The sequence below is a fragment of the Coenobita brevimanus genome, chromosome 8 (genome assembly GCF_032717465.1).
Source record: "Coenobita brevimanus isolate Jiangsu-jjx chromosome 8, ASM3271746v2, whole genome shotgun sequence".
Classification (NCBI taxonomy): domain Eukaryota; kingdom Metazoa; phylum Arthropoda; class Malacostraca; order Decapoda; family Coenobitidae; genus Coenobita; species Coenobita brevimanus.
In genome coordinates, this window is record NC_136961.1 from 11,250,780 (window position 1) to 11,269,653 (window position 18,874).

General features: G+C 43.0%; 1 protein-coding gene across 1 annotated transcript in view; it reads right to left on the bottom strand.

Moving 5' to 3' along the window:
* The window catches only part of LOC145406528 (putative glutamate receptor), a 131,836-nt gene extending 113,774 nt beyond the window's left edge, over nucleotides 1–18,062 (bottom strand). Inside the window, exons 1-4 of the mRNA XM_080277641.1 lie at nucleotides 18,021–18,062; nucleotides 17,677–17,780; nucleotides 15,668–15,758; nucleotides 7,090–7,248 (exon numbers count right to left, since the gene is read on the bottom strand). Of these exons, the coding sequence (XP_080133767.1) occupies nucleotides 7,090–7,248; nucleotides 15,668–15,758; nucleotides 17,677–17,780; nucleotides 18,021–18,062 (396 nt within the window). The remainder of the gene's footprint in view (nucleotides 1–7,089; nucleotides 7,249–15,667; nucleotides 15,759–17,676; nucleotides 17,781–18,020) is intronic.
* Nucleotides 18,063–18,874: the final 812 nt, after the last annotated feature.

Sequence of the window (18,874 nt, forward strand, 5' to 3'; positions counted from 1 at the left end):
TGATTTTCCCTGGAATGATTATTGCTTCCATGGCCGTGAGCCATCTGAGTGTGCCTTGCGCATTACGGAGGTTATTCTCTCGGGCATGGAAGCATACATTCCTTTCTCATATCCTTTGACTAATGCAAGAAAGCCTTGGTTTAATCATGCTTGTTCTAATGCTGTCCGCAACAAGGAGAAGGCCTACAAAAGGTACCGGAGCCAACCCACCCCTGAATCACATAATCTTTATGTTTCTGCCCGGAATCATTCTAAGTCTGTTCTTCGCTCTACTAAAAATAATTTCATCCATACTAAATGCTCTCAACTCTCCAACTCGAATTCTTCCCGCTCCTTCTGGCACCTTGCCAAAAATCTTTCTAACAACTTTTCCTCATCATCCTTCCCTCCTCTTTTCTACTCTGATGGTTCTGTAGCTATTTCTTCTACTGATAAAGCAGATCTCTTCGCACAGACTTTCTCCTCCAATTCCACCTTAGACGATTCCGGTGCTGTTCCTCCATCACTTCCCCCCTCTGACTCCCTCATGGCTGACATTAAAATTTCTTCAGTTCATGTATTTTCTGCCATCACTGGCCTCAGTACTAACAAGGCATATGGGCCTGATGGGGTCCCTCTTGTTGTTCTCAAGAACTGTGCTTCTGTGCTTACACCCTGCCTAGGTAAACTCATTCGCCTTTGTCTGTCAACTTGTACCTTTCCTTCTTGCTGGAAGTTTGCTCTCATTCAGCCAGTCCCAAAGAAGGGTGACCACTCCCAAACCTCCAACTATCGTCCAATTGCTTTAACGTCCTGTATTTCAAAAGTTTTCGAGTCAATTCTTAATAGAAAAATTTTAAGGCATCTTTCCTATCACAACCTTCTTTCCGATCGTCAGTATGGGTCCCGTCAGGGACGCTCCGCTGGTGATCTTCTCACCTACCTTTCAGACTCCTGGTCATCCTCCTTTCGGGACTTTGGCGAAAGCTTTGCCATTGCACTTGACATCTCAAAGGCTTTCGATCGAGTCTGGCATAAATCTTTAATTTCCAAACTGCCCTCCTACGGTTTCTATCCTTCTATCTGTGCCTTCATCGCTAGCTTCCTTTCTGGTCGTTCTATAGCCGCTGTTGTAGACGGCCATCGTTCTTCTCCTCGATCTATCAACAGTGGTGTTCCTCAGGGCTCTGTCCTATCACCAACTCTTTTCCTTTTATTCATCAATGATCTTCTAAGCTGTACATCTAACCCTATCCACTCATACGCTGATGACTCCACCCTTCACCTTTCCATTCGGTTCCCGCAACGCCCATCTCAACAGTTACTTCAAGAAACAAGGGATGAGGCTATGGCACACCTAATGTCTGACTTGGCTCATATCTCTGACTAGGGTAAAAATAATATGGTTGTCTTTAATGCATCTAAGACTCAGTTCTTACACCTATCAACCTGACAAAATCTTCCACAGGTATACCCACTAATGTTTAATAATATTCAGCTTAATCCTGCATCATCCTTGAATATGCTTGGGGTTTTATTTACTCGGGACTTATCTTGGAAAGATCATATTACATCTCTTGTAAAATCTGCTTCCAAGAGATTGGGTGTGCTAAGCCGACTCCGCTCTTTCTTTACCCCTGCACAATTGTTGACTCTATACAGGGGTTTTATCCGCCCCTGTGTGGAGTGCAACTCTCATGTGTGGGGGGGCTCCCCACATACAGCTCTTCTCAATAGGGTGGAGTCAAAGGCTTTTCGTCTCATTAACTCTCCTCCTCTTACTGACTCCCTTCATTCTCTGTCTCTTCGCCGCACTGTTGCATCTTTATCTCTTTTCTATCGCTATTTTAATGGTCACTGCTCCTCTGAACTGTCTGCTTGCATTCCTCCACCTCTACGACGGGCACGTAGCACCCGTCTGGCAGCAAACTCTCATCCCTTTTCTGTCCAACTCTCCAATGCAAGAGTTAACCGTTACTCCCAGTCTTTTATTTATGCAACAGGTCAGCTCTGGAACTGTCTCCCTCTGTCTGTATTTCCTGCTGCCTATGATCTCCAGTCTTTCAAACGCAGTGTGTCCAGGCATCTCAAAATGATCGGATCTTGAATTTGGCTCTATATTGTATTTTGTTTTTCTCTTGGAGGGAACTGTTACTGCGGGCTCATGGCCTTTGGTTCCTTCTTCCTCGTATTTAAAAAAAAAAAAAAAAAACAACTTTGGGTCTGGTTAGTACTTGGATGGGCGACCGCCTGGGAACACCAGATGCTGTTGGCATAATGTTCTCCCTACGTGTCAAGTGGGGTTGGTGGAGGATTCGTGCCCCTCCCTGTAAAACAATTAACTTTAAGCCGTTGGCCACCCCGTTTGGGATACATGGCGTCTGGCAATGAAAAAAAAAATGAATGAAAAATGAATTGCTATTGCCTAAGGAGGCCCTGTAACACCTCAATGGATGGATGGCTTGCTATATGCATGTTCTCCCTTATTGTGCCTGAATTCCTTCATTATTAATAGTCCATTGATAAGGTACCCATAAGTCTGGAATTAATGGGTAAGATCGTGAAAATGGTTTGTATTCACAGGAGGTCTCCAGTGTAATTGTTGTAATGATTGATACGCTAAGATTACAAGATATTCACTAGCTAGTCACACAGTCAAGTGGTACTGGCAATGATGCCGTTAAATGTATTGACGAAGTGCAAATGCGTTACAGATTTCACAGGTAGGTTCTGGTGCAGATGGTAGTTCAAATTCAGTGTGGAGATACTTGATTCACTGAACCCAGTGCATTCCCACAGCTTTATCACACAACTAGCTATCACTAAGGCATATACATTACAAATCTCCTCCGGGGTAGACGAAATGTCTTCCGACATGAGGTGACGAAAAGAGATGATTAAAGGATGAATAAATTACTAGAATATTATTGATATTGTAAGTGGATAACAATAACACTATATAATAATATGGATGGAAGGTGGCCACGATACTAATGATGAGAGTATACTAAGTCAACAAGGAGTTAGTTAAATTAAAAATTAAAGGTAAATGAATGAGATAATAGGGAAGTCCACGTGGAATTCAATATTAGGGAATAACAGGAATGTTTTCTATGTATGTATGTATGTATGTACAGACAGACAGACAGACAGACAGAGACAGAGAGAGACAGACAGACAGAGAGGAAGGCAATAAGATCCTTTAATTCACAGGTCTACATAATCAAACTTTTTTCTCTCATCAGGTATAAATTGAAAATTTCTAGACCTATTTTTGACGATGATCTCGAATATGCAGTCCATTTTAGCGTAGCACGTCACAATTTTATGGAAACTACCTTTTATTATACTGGCTGAATTTTTCCTCTGGACGCATATGCTTACTTATAAAAACGAAGTTTTTCTTAGTATATTTGTGGTTTCGAAGTTTTTTGAAGTATGTCGATTCCTCTTATAAATTCAGTGTCTCCAAACAGTCCATATATACATTGTATTTTCATCCAAATTGAAATGACAAAATAGGAAACGCTCCTGTAACGCATAAAACAGAGAGTGAGTTCCAGTGCAATTTTGTAAAGGTCAAACTATTCAACGTCGTCGAGCTTTAGACTTCCTTCGATGCTGTGTTCCAGGCATGTCCCTGTACGGCATCCAGCAGTAATCTGCGAGCATACTTTCATTCCAAAAGCCTTGATAGCGATGCTCCATTGCACTGATATCTTGATGGAAGCGTTCTCCCTGTTTGTCAGAGATGGCTTCCAGGTTTTGCTCGAAAACTTCAAGGTGCGAAAGCAGAAAATGAACACTCAGTGACATCCAACACCCCATATCAGCAAATGGAGTAAGAAGTCTATCAACACCATCTCCATAATCTGGTGACCTCTTGTTTGCCAGGAAATTTTCACATGTCCACTTGAATGAGGTCCAGGCAGCCAGTTCCACATCTGCCGGATAGGTGCTGAAGCTGTGGTCTCTCAGAAGTTCCTTTACCTGTGGGTCGATGTATATTCCTTCTTTCAGCTTAGCTTCCTGATGCCTGGGAATTTGCCTGCGACATATCCCAATGCTTCAGAGTTTCTTCTTCCCATTGTCTTTACGAACTGCTTCATTAAGCCGGGCTTTATATGAAGCGGAGGAAGAAGAATGTCTCCAGGAGCAACCGGGGGTTCATTCGCGATGTTCCAAGTTCCTGGCTCGTATGTTTGTCTAGGTGGCCATGTCGACTGCAAGTAGTGCTTGGAAGTTGCACGGCTATCCCAGAGGCATAAGAAACAACAGTGTTTTGTGAAGCCTGACCGCAGTCCCATCAACAAACCGATCACTTTCAAGTCTCCATACAACTTCCATTTGTATTCTTCACACTTTATGGCATCTAAAAGTGCCACAATGTATTCACAGCACTCTTCCATGTGCACTGAATGTTCTAAAGGCACAGAAGGTTTCATATTTCATATTCAATACCTCCTTCAGGTTTTTCTTCGGTGAATCTATGAATAAACGCCATTGAGAAGGATCATACTGCTATGAAAGGCAGCAGAACAATCCATCAATGTCGTTGCAAACATAATGGTCCATCAACAGAAAAATATGAAGAAAGATCTTCATTTCATTTTCTGACATACGTTTCTCGAACATCTTTCTTGAGAAGACATTTTTCTTTCAAACGAGATGCTAGAAGTTCGGCCTTGTCCTTCGGTAGTCCCAAATCTCGAACTAACTCATCCAACTCTCCTTGAGAGAACTGTTCAGGTGTGCCTTCATTGTTGGCTAAATAGTCTGCATCGTCGGCTGCTTCATCTCTCTCATTTTGGGCTACATCTTCATCCTCATCGTCGCTACTGGCGATACCATCTTGTGGTGGTATTGGAATGGGAAGATCTTCATCGTTGTGCGGCACTGGTCTTATAGCGGATTCCAAACTGAGGTAAGCAATCCTGTGCTTGTACTTAACAGAAAACCCGCATATGTTGACTTTGCAGAAGTAACAATCTGTAGCACAATCTTTTAGCTCCCTCCATATCATAGGAATGAAGGATGGCATTGCCTTTTTTCTTTTATTCAGCAAATCTCTTAGTCCATTCGAACAAGCTGTACAAATTACATGTTGACTTTGCAGAAGTAACAATCTGTAGCACAATCTTTCAGCTCCCTCCATATCATAGGAATGAAGGATGGCATTGCCTTTTTTCTTTTATTCAGCAAATCTCTTAGTCCATTCGAACAAGCTGTACAAATTACATGTGGTGCCCATTTTCTGTCTTGATCTGCAAGAGCACAGCCAAAGTACAGATGATAGATCTTCTTGATATCATTCGTGATGTTGCGTCGCTGTCCTTTGGGGGTGTGCGAACCACAGACTGCAGAAACAATTGGGGCTACAGTATTTTTGCTTGCCTTGACATTTCATCTGGTTCAGTAAACAACAACAGCAGCAAAAAAGCATAAGCAGTGTTAAGAACATGAATGTATGTGGATATTGTTATGTATTTTCAACATGAACGTTCATCATTCATCATAAAAACTAGACATGTTAGGAAAACGAGGATGGGATTCTCGGAATCAGCACCTGAAACTGTATCAAGAGCACCACAAAACTTTCATTATGATTTTTTACTGTTGACTGATGTAATGTGGTGGACTAATTACAAGTTCTGTAACAATCATATCGTGTGATAATAAAGAGTGGTGACTATACGAAGGGAAATATTAGTATGGTTGATGAAATAATTGACAATTTATTGTGATTAGGGGTAAGGGGATGGGTCTATTATGAAGTGGTAGGGGTAAATCAGCTCTGTTGTCGGCCGCTGCTGCGGATGTCACTGATTGCACTGCGCAGTTGACCCTTGTGCGGTGCGTTGCGGTGAGGATCTGTCCCTTTTCCCCTTTGGGGCTAAGATGCGAATGAATGTGTTTGAATGGATGAGTAAATGGAGAGTATGTCGTCCTGTTTCGGCTTCCTCCCTTTCCTTGGGGGAAGTAGCCTAAGTATATAGATAGATAGATAGATAGATAGTAATAAAGCTAATATAAGACACAGACTCTTCAGTATCTTCACGAAGAGCTAAGGCCTCATTATAACTTGATGCCAAGGTACATAAAATGTACAGTATGTAAGATGTATTTTCAAAATTTTCAATGTGAACAAAACTTGCCAGACTTTCCCACAATGTTCAATACACCATGCAATTTGCTGTGCCTGAGTGTCCACAGAGAAGCACACCTTTAGTAGTTTTGCAACTGCTCACTAAAAAAAGAATTAGGTACAGTTCAGCAATTGCGAAGACGAAGAGGTAGTTGGGGTGGTGGTGCCATTGGTGGTGGTCTTGGCACTGATGGTAGTGGTTGGTTTGTGGGTGGTGGTGGGACAGGTACTATCAGGTTCCCACTGTAAACCACCTGAAATCCTGGCCCAGGCTGCATGTTTACATCTTTTCCAGATTTAACAAGTTTCATTACTTTTGTTTTTTCAACTTTGAAGTCTCTTCTGAGGTGTGGGTTCGTGTCCCACCGCTGCCACCAAGTGTTACAGGTGTTGCAGGTGGGTTCTGGCACAAACGATGAAGCACACCTACTCAGTTAGCCAAATAGTACAGGCCGGCTTTATATGAAGTTTGAGTTGCTACTTGTGTGAGAGAGGGCAAAAGAATATGCTGATCTTGCAACAATACTGATTTAGCTACAACAGATTTCCTAATGATTACATAGTGCATCCTGCAACTACGTCATGAATTTTCTCTGCATAGGCCACCACCATCTCGTCATCCCAGACATAACAGTATCACTGCTGATAACACTGACAGTGTGACAGCTGACTGGATATCTCGTCAGTATTTGTACATTAAACATATGGTGGACTTACTGAGGTCAATCTGTGAGTATGAGCCATTTTCAGAATATTAGCTTGGGAAACCAGACTGGTGTGACACCCTGTAGTTTGGTTGTGAAGTGTTTGGCAGCTGCAATAGTGAAGATAAGAGTATAGGAAAATCGTCATACACATAACGCTCGTCAGCAAAGGAGACTCTGTAGCACATCTTCCATATCAGATTATTTCAGCATACAGCCCATCAGTAGTCTTTAATCGCAGAATACCAAACTCCAGCTTACCTCAAGAGTGAAAGGTTTAATGCAACCTGCCATGTCGCTCTCAATAGGGGGTCTAGCCATAAGGACTGCGTTATTCTCATTGTACAGCGGCGCAGAGAAGTCACATACAGTCTCACGAGAGTTGGTGACACCGAAAGGACCCACCGCCATCTCCACGTCCTTTGAATTAAAAGTAGATTTGGAAACTATGCAAGTTACTTAACAAAATGTGACTAAGGATTTTTTTAAGGCTAGGAATTAGAATTAGGCAAAAGCAAGAATTAGAATGTCTTCTAAAATGAAAGTGAAACAAATTAAAATGTCCAGTAGGTTGATTTATATACAGAGTTGGCCAAGTAGAAAGTATGAAAAAAATACTGAAGTATATGGAGACCTCTGGCAGTTCCCTGTAGTAAGCCCACGTATCTTTATGAATGAAACACTCAGAACCTAGAGCCAGTGTCAGGTGGAACGTGATTTGCTGAGCTATTCAGTGGCGGTGAAGCAAATATCTCACCATATTATGAGATGAAGGTTAATAACTTATAAGTGGTGGGAAACAATTTTTTTTAGAGAATACTACAGTATTTAATGAACGAACGTGGAGTAAGAGAGAGCAATAAGCACTAGCTATCTGTAAAACGTAGCTGCCAAAATGGCACAGAAGAGCAGCTAGTTAGTAATTTCAGTTATTCATGATCTTCGAAGCTGCTGAAATAAAGACCAGTGAATCAGACTAATAGATATTGACCTCTAACAAACAGAACTGACAATGCTTCCATAAACGAATGTAATATTGATATTCTATTTCATCAATTTCGAGGGTTATTATCCTCTGTAACACAAGATATCTGTCAAAATGCATCGGCAGTAAATTAATACTAAACTCTTTGTTGCCCTATTACCTTTCATCTCAATATGATATATTGAAACAGGAAGAGAGAAGACTGCGCTGGACCAGAAATACCTTGTTGCACAAGGAAGAAGAAGATAGAGAGGAGGAACAGCAAGCATGAGGGAAAAAGAAGGAAAGGAGGGACAGCTGACGAGCGGAAAGGGATTGACTTGGGACCGAAGGGGCGCCTAAACCTTTTAAGCGTCTCTGCAGGCAATACTCCCCTACAGGATTCATCTCATTTTAAATGCACTGCATTAGACATGCAGAAATATAGCCGGATAATCAGTAACATTCATATATTATGGGACGGTTACCTTAAAATTCTTTCCAGTAGCTCCACCCACTTTCACGTCCATGAGGTGCATACAACATCGTTTTGTAACACCAAACAGGAGCTAGGCAACCAAATATCCAATTCCAACACCGATCCCTCCACAATGTTTGGAGGAGTGGGTGGGAAAGAGACAGCGATGAAGACAGTGGAATGAAGAGGTTACCAAATAGGTAACTATATAATTATAGTCTCAGTTAACACTGGCAGCAGTAGGGTTGTTCTTTCATTTAAATATGCAATTATATTGCTTGACGCTAGTCAGTCCCTGGATTGCGGACGCTCTTAATAGCGCGTCCACACTGTCTATCCATCCATCATCTAAGCCTACACTGCCCCATGAGCAGCGTCAGAGCTCGGGGCTTGGCATTGACATTTAAGATGAGAGTGACCAGCCTCACTCATCCCTGAGGGGCATTACGTGAGCAGTAAACCCCAACCATCCCTTTGATAAAACCTTCACCGGCTCAGTCCGATTGGAGCGCCGTAGTTACCCCCTAAACTACCAGGCCCCATAATTTGGTTATATGGTTGCCACCCAGCGTAGTAAATGGTTTCTATGTACAGGAAACCATTTGGCTTGTCACTCAGCGAAGAGTCACCAATAGGCAAAAGGAAGAGGAAAGAATGAAGGAAGGAAAGACAGAAGAGGGAGTGCAAAGTCACCCGTAGGCAGAAAGACGAGGAAAGAATGAAAGAAAGAAAGACAGAAGACGAAGGAAGGAGGATAGGAAAGGGCAGACAACCGAGAGCAGCCGTACATCGAGTGACCGGATGGCGAGCACCCCAACCTACAACCATATATCTACTGTATATCTACATCTTTCTATTTATCTATCTATCTATATCTGTCTGTCTGTCTGTCTGTCTGTCTGTCTCTGTCTGTCTGTCTGTCTCTGTCTCTGTCTCTGTCTCTCTGTCTCTGTCTCTGTCTCTGTCTCTGTCTCTCTCTCTCTCTCTCTCTCTCTCTCTCTCTCTCTAACGTTTGGGCCAATATTTTTAATGTTTTTGAGCTCTGCTAGGAAAATTCACCTCAGCAACCGTTACGTCCCACGATGAGGGAGTGGGATTCAGGAGGAAGCCTCTCATCATTCAGAATCACTTGGGGTCACTACCTGACCGCCTTCACGATGTGATTGCCAGCAATGGTCTCTGGACAAGATATTGGGTTGAATTAAATTGGCAGATTTATTTTGATTTAATTTCGTCCCATGATGTATTGTTTTCATGCAATAATATTTTATTCGTTTGGACAGTTATCCGAATAAAACAGAGAGAGAGTTTATTTGTCGTTTATAGATTACACATGTTATTTTGAAGAGAACATTACTGAATAACGTTATGAGAAGTGAATATTTCGTCAAAAAAAAACTTAATGTAAATTATTTTGATTTTGTTCTATGTCTACCGATGGTGAGATATATTAAAGCTGAAACATTATCAACATTAGACACAAATGTTAGGCAAAAACAAACCCTCATAACTGATTACCATGCCGTCCCTCTATTCATTTTCACCACATCATAGAGACATGTTCTACGGAATGATTGCTACGAATTTTCTTGGACAAGAGAAAAGGAGATAAAACTGTGGTGAGATATGTGTTGGAATCAGCGCCGTGCTCATCTCGCAGCCATGTTGCACACGGTAAACATCATGGCAATCGATAGTGAAAACTGTAAGTGATACACAAATAAACTATGCAACATATCAAGGCAAGCATGTAATCTTAAATCCCGGCCACATTAACGGGCAGTACCCGGCGGGCACGAGTAATAAGCCTGTCATCGAACAATTTGTGGCAGCTTTGACGGGCAAACCAGCGGACAGCCAGTGCCGGTAGTTGAGCGATATCACCAGACTCTTCCCGGTGGTTTGGCGCCTGGCATGAGCCGACGACCCTGCCATCCTCAAAAAATTACATCTGGGTATTTAACCAAATTGTTTTTCTGCACTCTTTTCTTTTTTACCCAATCAAGAGCTGCCACCACCTACGGACTATTGGCAGACTTTCCTGCCTGACCAGCTACTCCGCAGTGTGGTCATCACAGTCATGCCCGACAAACTGTGCCCGATTAGGGCCCAGTCCTCCAGTCACTACCCGATAATGTGGACGGGGCTTAACAACTTCAATCCGGGGACTGACTAGCGTCAAGCAATATAATTATATTTTCAAATGAGAGAACAACCCTATGGCTGCCAGTGTTACCTGACACTAGTTACCTATTTGGTAACCTCTTCATTCTACTGTCTTCATCGCTGTCTCATTCCCATCTTCTCGGTGTTGGGATCGGTGTTGGTTAGGTGTTGCAACTTAAAATTGGATATTTGGTTGCCTAGCTCCTGTTTGGTGTTACAAAACGATGTTGTATGCACCTCATGGACGTGAAAGTGGGTGGAGCTACTGGAAAGAATTTTAAGGTAACCGTCCCATAATATATGAATGTTACTGATTATCCGGCTATATTTCTGCATGTCTAATGCAGTGCATTTAAAATGAGATGAATCCTGTAGGGGAGTATTGCCTGCAGAGACGCTTAAAAGGTTTAGGCGCCCCTTCGGTCCCAAGTCAATCCCTTTCCGCTCGTCAGCTGTCCCTCCTTTCCTTCTTTTTCCCTCATGCTTGCTGTTCCTCCTCTCTATCTTCTTCTTCCTTGTGCAACAAGGTATTTCTGGTCCAGCGCAGTCTTCTCTCTTCCTGTTTCAATATATCATATTGAGATGAAAGGTAATAGGGCAACAAAGAGTTTAGTATTAATTTACTGCCGATGCATTTTGACAGATATCTTGTGTTACAGAGGATAATAACCCTCGAAATTGATGAAATAGAATATCAATATTACATTCGTTTATGGAAGCATTGTCAGTTCTGTTTGTTAGAGGTCAATATCTATTAGTCTGATTCACTGGTCTTTATTTCAGCAGCTTCGAAGATCATGAATAACTGAAATTACTAACTAGCTGCTCTTCTGTGCCATTTTGGCAGCTACGTTTTACAGATAGCTAGTGCTTATTGCTCTCTTGTACTCCACGTTCGTTCATTAAATACTGTAGTATTCTCTAAAAAAAATTGTTTCCCACCACTTATAAGTTATTAACCTTCATCTCATAATATGGTGAGATATTTGCTTCACCGCCACTGAATAGCTCAGCAAATCACGTTCCACCTGACACTGGCTCTAGGTTCTGAGTGTTTCATTCATAAAGATACGTGGGCTTACTACAGGGAACTGCCAGAGGTCTCCATATACTTCAGTATTTTTTTTCGCACTTTATACTTGCCCAACTGTACACCAGAAGGAATTAGAAAACTAAATTTTAAATATATAAGCTGAATTAGATAAAGTCTTGAAACAGAGCTACTAATTAGAAGTGTATGATATATATATATATATATATATATATATATATATATATATATATATATATATATATATATATAGTAATCCCTCCTCCACTATCCGATGTAATAGAGCCAAAGGCATGTCCAGAAAGTGGTCTCATCCGGATAGTGGGCCCCAGCCTCCTGGACTTGTACTTACGGACCTTAACCTACCCTGACTCAGAAAAACACCTATACAGCTCCCTCTGGACATGCATAGCACCTATTTAACACTCAAATCATACCAATAAGGGACATAAAAGATTGAAATAAATGCAAAAGAACCAGAGAATGAGGTTTTAAAGGTGAGTTTATATTCTCGGTACTTACAAGTCCCTGGCTTCTGGACTGATAGTAATGGACCCTAACCTAGCCTAACTCAGAAAAACACCTCCCTACTGCACATTCATAGCACCTAAGACCCTATTCACACCAATAAGGGACATAAAGAGTGAAATGAGGTTTTAGAGGTAAGTATTAAAAATACAGTACAACATGAAACATTTGGGGTACTTACAACAAGCCTCCTCTCAGACTCTGACAGTAAAAAGGTGTACCTGAAGCACCTGCAGTGCACTGTACATGAAGTCTTGCACTGAACTTAGTCATTTGCACTCAGAATTCCATTCTCTTAACACTGCGCACTCTAGTCTTACTTGCGCTCCATTGTACCTTAATGAAACAAGTGTTGCACTCTGCACTTAAAGTCTTTGCACTCATAAATCCAATTTTTAAACATAACACACTCTAGTTAATTTGCGCTCCATTGAACATCAATAAAATCAGTGTTGCATTTTGCACTTTAGTCTTTGCATTCACAATTCTAATTTCTTAACACTATGCACTGTTTTCTTTACTGCACAACACTGTAAATTCTCATGTGATCTAGTGGAGAAGTTCTTGCCTTTTAATCACTGTCAGAGTCTGAGAGTAGCTAATGCAGGTGGCCTAGGGGTGCGTCGCTGGGACGTGGTGGTGGAGTACCCACTGCAGACAACTCTGAAGACAGGCACAAACTCACGTCAAGTGGTGATTCCACCGTGCCTGATGTGCTGGGCTGTGGCTCGGAGGATGAGGGCCTGTCTTGGGGAGGCAATGGAGTGGAGCCAGGGCTGGGCACAGCGGGGGTCATGGGTTTGAAAAAGCTGTCAATGGTTGATTGACACAAGGTACGACGATTTTGGCGATTAATGATGAGCTGCCTGAAAGCGTGCAATTCCTCCACAAGTCCCTAGGGCCCCATCTCCCTGTCACAGTCCAGGTGTTCCAGGTAATCGAGAATGAACTCTACGTGTTCCTGGAGTGCGCTCAGCTTGGGGATGGCTGGAGTAGTGTCACACTGAGAGGAGTCCGCATCATCGTCACTGTCCTCATCGGAATCATCAAGTTGGGTACTGACACCTGCAACTGAAGATGTGATCTCGATGTCAGACATGGTCTGATACCCAGGATTGCCCTCATCGTCATCCAACCACTCACGCACTTCGTCCAAATCAACATCGTCCCCATGTGCACGTAGACGTGCATGGAAGTCATCCACATCAAAACCTAAAAACTCATGCTCCACATCTGTTCCGAGAAGCAGACAAGACCAACCATTTTCTAGAGTCTTGACAGGGACTTCCTTCCATGCACTGGCCCAGTTGTAAAAGGCAGACTTGATGTTGTAGTGGCAAAGGTTTTCCAAACTCCACTGGCTTCGCGTGTCCCGTCCCTCCCTGCGCTTGTCCTCATCCTCGAGAACAACCATCACCTCGTCCAGGAACTTCCGTTGGTACAGTCTCTCCATTGACACGATCACTCCTTGGTCCATTGGTTGGATGAAAGCAGTCGTATTAGGTGGCAGAAACATGCACCTAATACGCCCATTCTCAGCCACCAAATCCTTGTTGCATGGGTGAGCAGGTGCATTGTCGAGGAGGAGGGCCTTTACCTGGTAGCGTGGGATTCCCAGTTTCTCCGTCTGGTAATGGATGACCTCCTTGACGAAATGGTGGTGGAACCAGTCTTTGAAGATCTGGGCAGTGAACCATGCCTTCAAAGAATGGTATTAAACGACAGGAAGGACATCCATCACCCCACGAAGACACCGAGGTTGCTTTGCATGGCCAACAATAACAGGCTTAAGCCAGTGCATGCCATTAGCACTGGCACAACACAAAGCAGATATCTGTTGCTTGGAGAGCTTGCGGCCAGGTACACACTTCTCCGTCTCCTTGGCTAGTGTTCGTTGGCAAAGAGCAATAGAATAAACCAGTTTCATCAGCGTTGTAGACTTGACCGAGAGTGAGGCCCTCCCTGTCGATCAAGCGCTTCACCTTGTGTTGAAACTCCTCTACTCCATCCTCGTTGGCATCCGAAGCTTCGTCATGGGCCTTACGGTTGGTAAGGCCATGTCATAACTTGATCGGAAAGAGCCAACCCTCGGATGCCTTGAAGTCTAGGGCATCAAGAAGCCTTGCAAACTTCTCAGCAGCAGCCTTCAGCTCCGTGCCATGCACAAGCACAGCAGCAGCACGTTGCTCTCGATACCAAATCAATGTGGAGCAGTCGACTTCTGCATACCGGGAAGTAAACATCATCTTCCTCTTCACGTTGCATTTGCTTTTCGACGAGAAGTCAGCCATGTACTGCATGAGTTTGTCGCGGGATCTCTTGATATCAAACAAAGTAGATCGGGCCAGGCTGAATTCACGAAGGATGCGTGAGGTTGACCATCCCCCATCCACCTTGTACAATATCTCCTTCTTCTTCTCCAGAGTCAAAACCACTCTCTTCCTCATCTCAGGCGGCAGGGCCATTATCACACACACTAACAAGAGGCGCGAGAGCAGCAGCAGAGCCTGTAGCAGGTAAGGCACCACCACAAAAGCGAGCAAATAGACTGCCATGACCACGAGCCTGCACTCACAAGAGATGGGCGGTAAGTGGGGAGGATGCAGGGGCACTCTAGTGGACAGCGGTGGAACTATGCACCAAAACACATCTGGTCCGCACCGTGCGTGCTGAGTTCCAATTATGGGGGGAAAAAAGTAGGATTTTTCCTTTTTTTTTTTTTTTTTGCGATTTTTGGCCCATTTTGGGAATATTGGATCCCGGGACCAAAATACCTGGGAAGTGGGGATGTCCGGAAAGTAGGCACCCGGATAATACGGGGATTACTATATATATATATATATATATATATATATATATATATATATATATATATATATATATATAATTAAGTATAGTTAGATAAGGTCTAATATCTGTATTACCTGGACGCATTACGAAACCACATCGGGAGACCGGATATTTTGTCAAATGTATTGCAATACAGAACCAATAACGGGAAGAAAATACGTGAGAATTAACTAGATCTTGTGAAGGCAGAAATAAGAGGAAAAGAAACAATGTCAATAACCGAATTAATTTGTGAATGAATAACAGAATATAATAAGTGGATCAGACAACACAACAAATAAGGAGAGAAATATGGAAGTAAAATAAATAACGTAGGAGAAACACGAGAAACAGATAACTGACGAAACTCACATAAAACAGAAAATAATGTGACGGACCTGCCTAGTGGTCTAGTGATTCTAACGCCCCAGTCGAAGTGAGGGTCTTGCATGGGTTCAATCTTCGAACGATGACTGGAGGTTGTCGATCAGTATTGCCAGAATTCTGCCATGCTGAGTAAACTGGTCATCTACCTTTCAAAGTATCAGGCTACGGTAGCCTAGCCTCTGGCCCCTACAGCTTGAAGGGGGTAGTTGAAATAGTAGTCGCAACCCCAGATTCATTTGAATGTGAACTTGATGGAATGCAGGCCAACATTGCACTTCTTCCGCAATACTTTCTCCATTCGGGAGAAACGGAAGGGACTGAGGGATGTAGATACAGCCGTGTAACCCTACCACCCGTTATAGGTGCCACCACGTGAAGGCGTCTCTTTCCGTCAACTCCAAGGAGGTAAAACGAAATTCGGTGCTATTGTTCTTACCTGCCTCTGCAGTAATCCCAACAGACCGGTCCATGAGCCGTTAGGTAGCGGTCCACCCCACACACGGTCTGACGGACGGACCAACTCATACCTACACAGAAACGGACATAGGTTCATTTACGCACATTACTTATTTAAGTAATAAGATGGAAGGAGCACTTTGAGGATTTGTTGAATGTAGAGAGTGAGAGCAGTGCGAGTATAAGTGGTTGGTGAATGGCTGGGAGAAGAAGAGATGACAGGAGGGAGGAAGAGATCAGTAGGGCGGAAGTAGTGGAAGCGATGAAGAAGATTAAGTTGGGAAAGGCCCCAGGAATTGATGGAGTGTGTGGTGAAATGCTTAGGTATGGGGGTGAGATTGTTGTGGAGTGGATATGGGAGTTGTGTAGATTGGCTTGGGAAGAGGGAAGGGTTCCAGGGGACTGGAAATCAGGTATAATTGTTCCTTTATACAAAGGAAAAGGGGAGAGAGAAATATGTGGTAACCATAGGGGTATTTGCCTTCTTAGTGTGACTGGTAAAATATATGGTAGAATACTCATTGATAGGGTTAGGCATATGACAGGAGCTAGCTGGAGAAGAACAAGTGGGATTTAGGAAGGGAAAAGGGAGTGTAGATCAGATATTTGTTCTAAGATGTTTAGTAGAGAAGTATCTAGAGAGGGGAAGGAAAGTGTATGCTACCTTCATGGACTTGGAGAAAGCTTATGACAGAATAGATAGGCAAGGTATGTGGAAGGTATTAAGAATATATGGAGTGGAGGGGAAATTGTTGAGTGCTGTGAAGAGTATGTACGAAGGAGCTAGGGCTACGGTGCGAGTGGATGGTGAGCTGAGTGAGTTCTTTGATCTCAATGTGGGACTGAAACAAGGTTGTGTGATGTGTCCCTGGCTGTTTAATATATTCATGGATGGGGTTGTAAAGGAGGTGCAAGGTAGGGCAGTGGATGTGGGGGTGGCTCTAATGAATGAGGGTGAGATTTGGAAGATTCCGGTGTTGCTGTTTGCTGATGATACAGTATTGTTAAGATGAATGGGAGTTGCAAGGTTTGGTGAGTGAATTTGGGACAGTGTGTAGGAGGAGGAATCTGAAAGTTAATGTACACAAAAGTAAAGTTATGGTGTTTGAGAGGAATAAAGTCACAGAGTGTGCAGTGAGGCTGGATGGTGAGGATATGGAGAATGTGAGTGCATTCAAGTACTTGGGTAGTGTGATGAGTAAGGATGGAACTTTGGGGGATGAAGTGCATGAAAGGGTACAGCAGGGAAGGAAGGTTGTTGGTACACTAAAATCAGTGATGAGAAATAGGGAGGTGAGTATGGAAGTTAAGAAGTCACTGCATGATAGTACTGTGATCCCTACCCTGACGTATGGAAGCGAGGCGTGGACCTTGGAAGAGGGGAAAAAGTCATGAGAGAGAGCAGTGGAAATGAATTACTTGAGAGGAGCATGTGGAGTGACGTGGAGGGACAGGTTGACGAATGAAGAAGCGAAGGAACGTTGTGGGGTGGATGTGGATGTGGTTGAGATTAGGAGAAATACACTGAGGTGGTTTGGACATGTGAAGAGAATGGAGAGTGAAAGACTGACTAAGAGGGTTTATGTAGGTGAAGTGGAGGAAGGGAGAGGGTGGGGTAGACCGAGGATGAGGTGGAGGGATGGAGTTGAGAGGTATATGAGGGAGGGGGAGGTGAGTTGGGGGGAGGGTAGTCAAATGGTGGAGGCGTTTTGTCTGCGGCCACCCTTTGCGGGATTAGGGCGTCGGGCTATAGATAGATAGATAGATAGACTTATTTAAGTGGGATAATTTATTATACTTACACGCTTACGTGGGTTGCTATATCTACATAGTTTAATACATGTACAAACGTGACATTCCAACTAATAATACACAAACACACACACACACACACACACACACACACACACACACACACACACACACACACACACACACACACACACACACACACACACACACACACACACACACACACACACTACTCACTCGAAGTCCAGAAGAGAAGCAAGAATGTGAAGCAAATTAGCCATTGGTCCCACTATGTCCAGACCTCCCTCGCTCTTCTCCACAACCATAGTCCACGGCACCCACTGGTGGAGAGAGAGAGAGAGAGAGGTTTTGATTAAACATAGCTTAGAGACAGGCCCTACGCACATAACCTACCCACTGAAACACGTATCACTCAATAAAACAGGGTGGATGGAGCTGGCATTAGGAGGAAGTGGTGGTGAATTAAAACCATCATCAATGTCATCAACATCATCATCATCATCATCATCAGCTGCACCATAAACTCATCATGATCATAATTATCATCATCATTTACTCACCTCCTCTACAGCTACCTTCAGGATAAGTCTGTGTGACACCATCGTACTGCCTCTCTTATTTCCCTTCTTAGATTCCTTCCTGTAGTTTTCCCTTGGGTTGGTATTTCCTCTGCTAATGTCCTGTATTTGAATTTAGCAGCTTCTTCTTTTGCAGTGTTTCTGTGAGTAAGGAAATGATGATTACTGTGTGTGTGTGTGTGTCTGTGTGTGTGTTTGAAAGTAACGGCATGAATATAGGGTGGAAGAATGAGGTGTAGAGTTAAGGAGCATTGAAAGATGAAGGGCTATACTACAAAAAATAAACCTCAGTACTGACGAACGTGAGCTTCTGTTGTTTCCTATTTTTCGTACCACAAATAAATTTGAAGTTTACGTTAGGCGTTCATCACCTAGTTTTGGTATAAAATAGTATTGGAATGTGACAGGTGGATGAACGCCACCAGAGACCCCATGTTATGAGTAACAAACTTAAATTTCCATAAATTATTATTATTTTTCTTTTTAGTTATAAAAATAATCTGTGGCAGGCTAAAACACATGAAAAGCACAGAGCTACTAAGAAAATGTTACATAACCAACCGTTTCTGTAAGCGAATACGAGTAGGCAAAACTTCCGTGGAGGTGAGGTGGCGAAATAGCACGCAATATTTCGAGCTATGATGGTCTTTCAGTTACATTTCAGACTACCTGTGTAATTTCTTAGGAAATTTTTGAAATGACAACAGTCTTAAAGTTATGCGTCAGCCAACTCACTGCTGTAATTATTATACTTGAGGGCAAGTTAGTAACCTCCTGCCTCCAGCCCAACAATATCCCTGTGGGACACTTTTGGCACTGAAAAGTCATGCAAATAA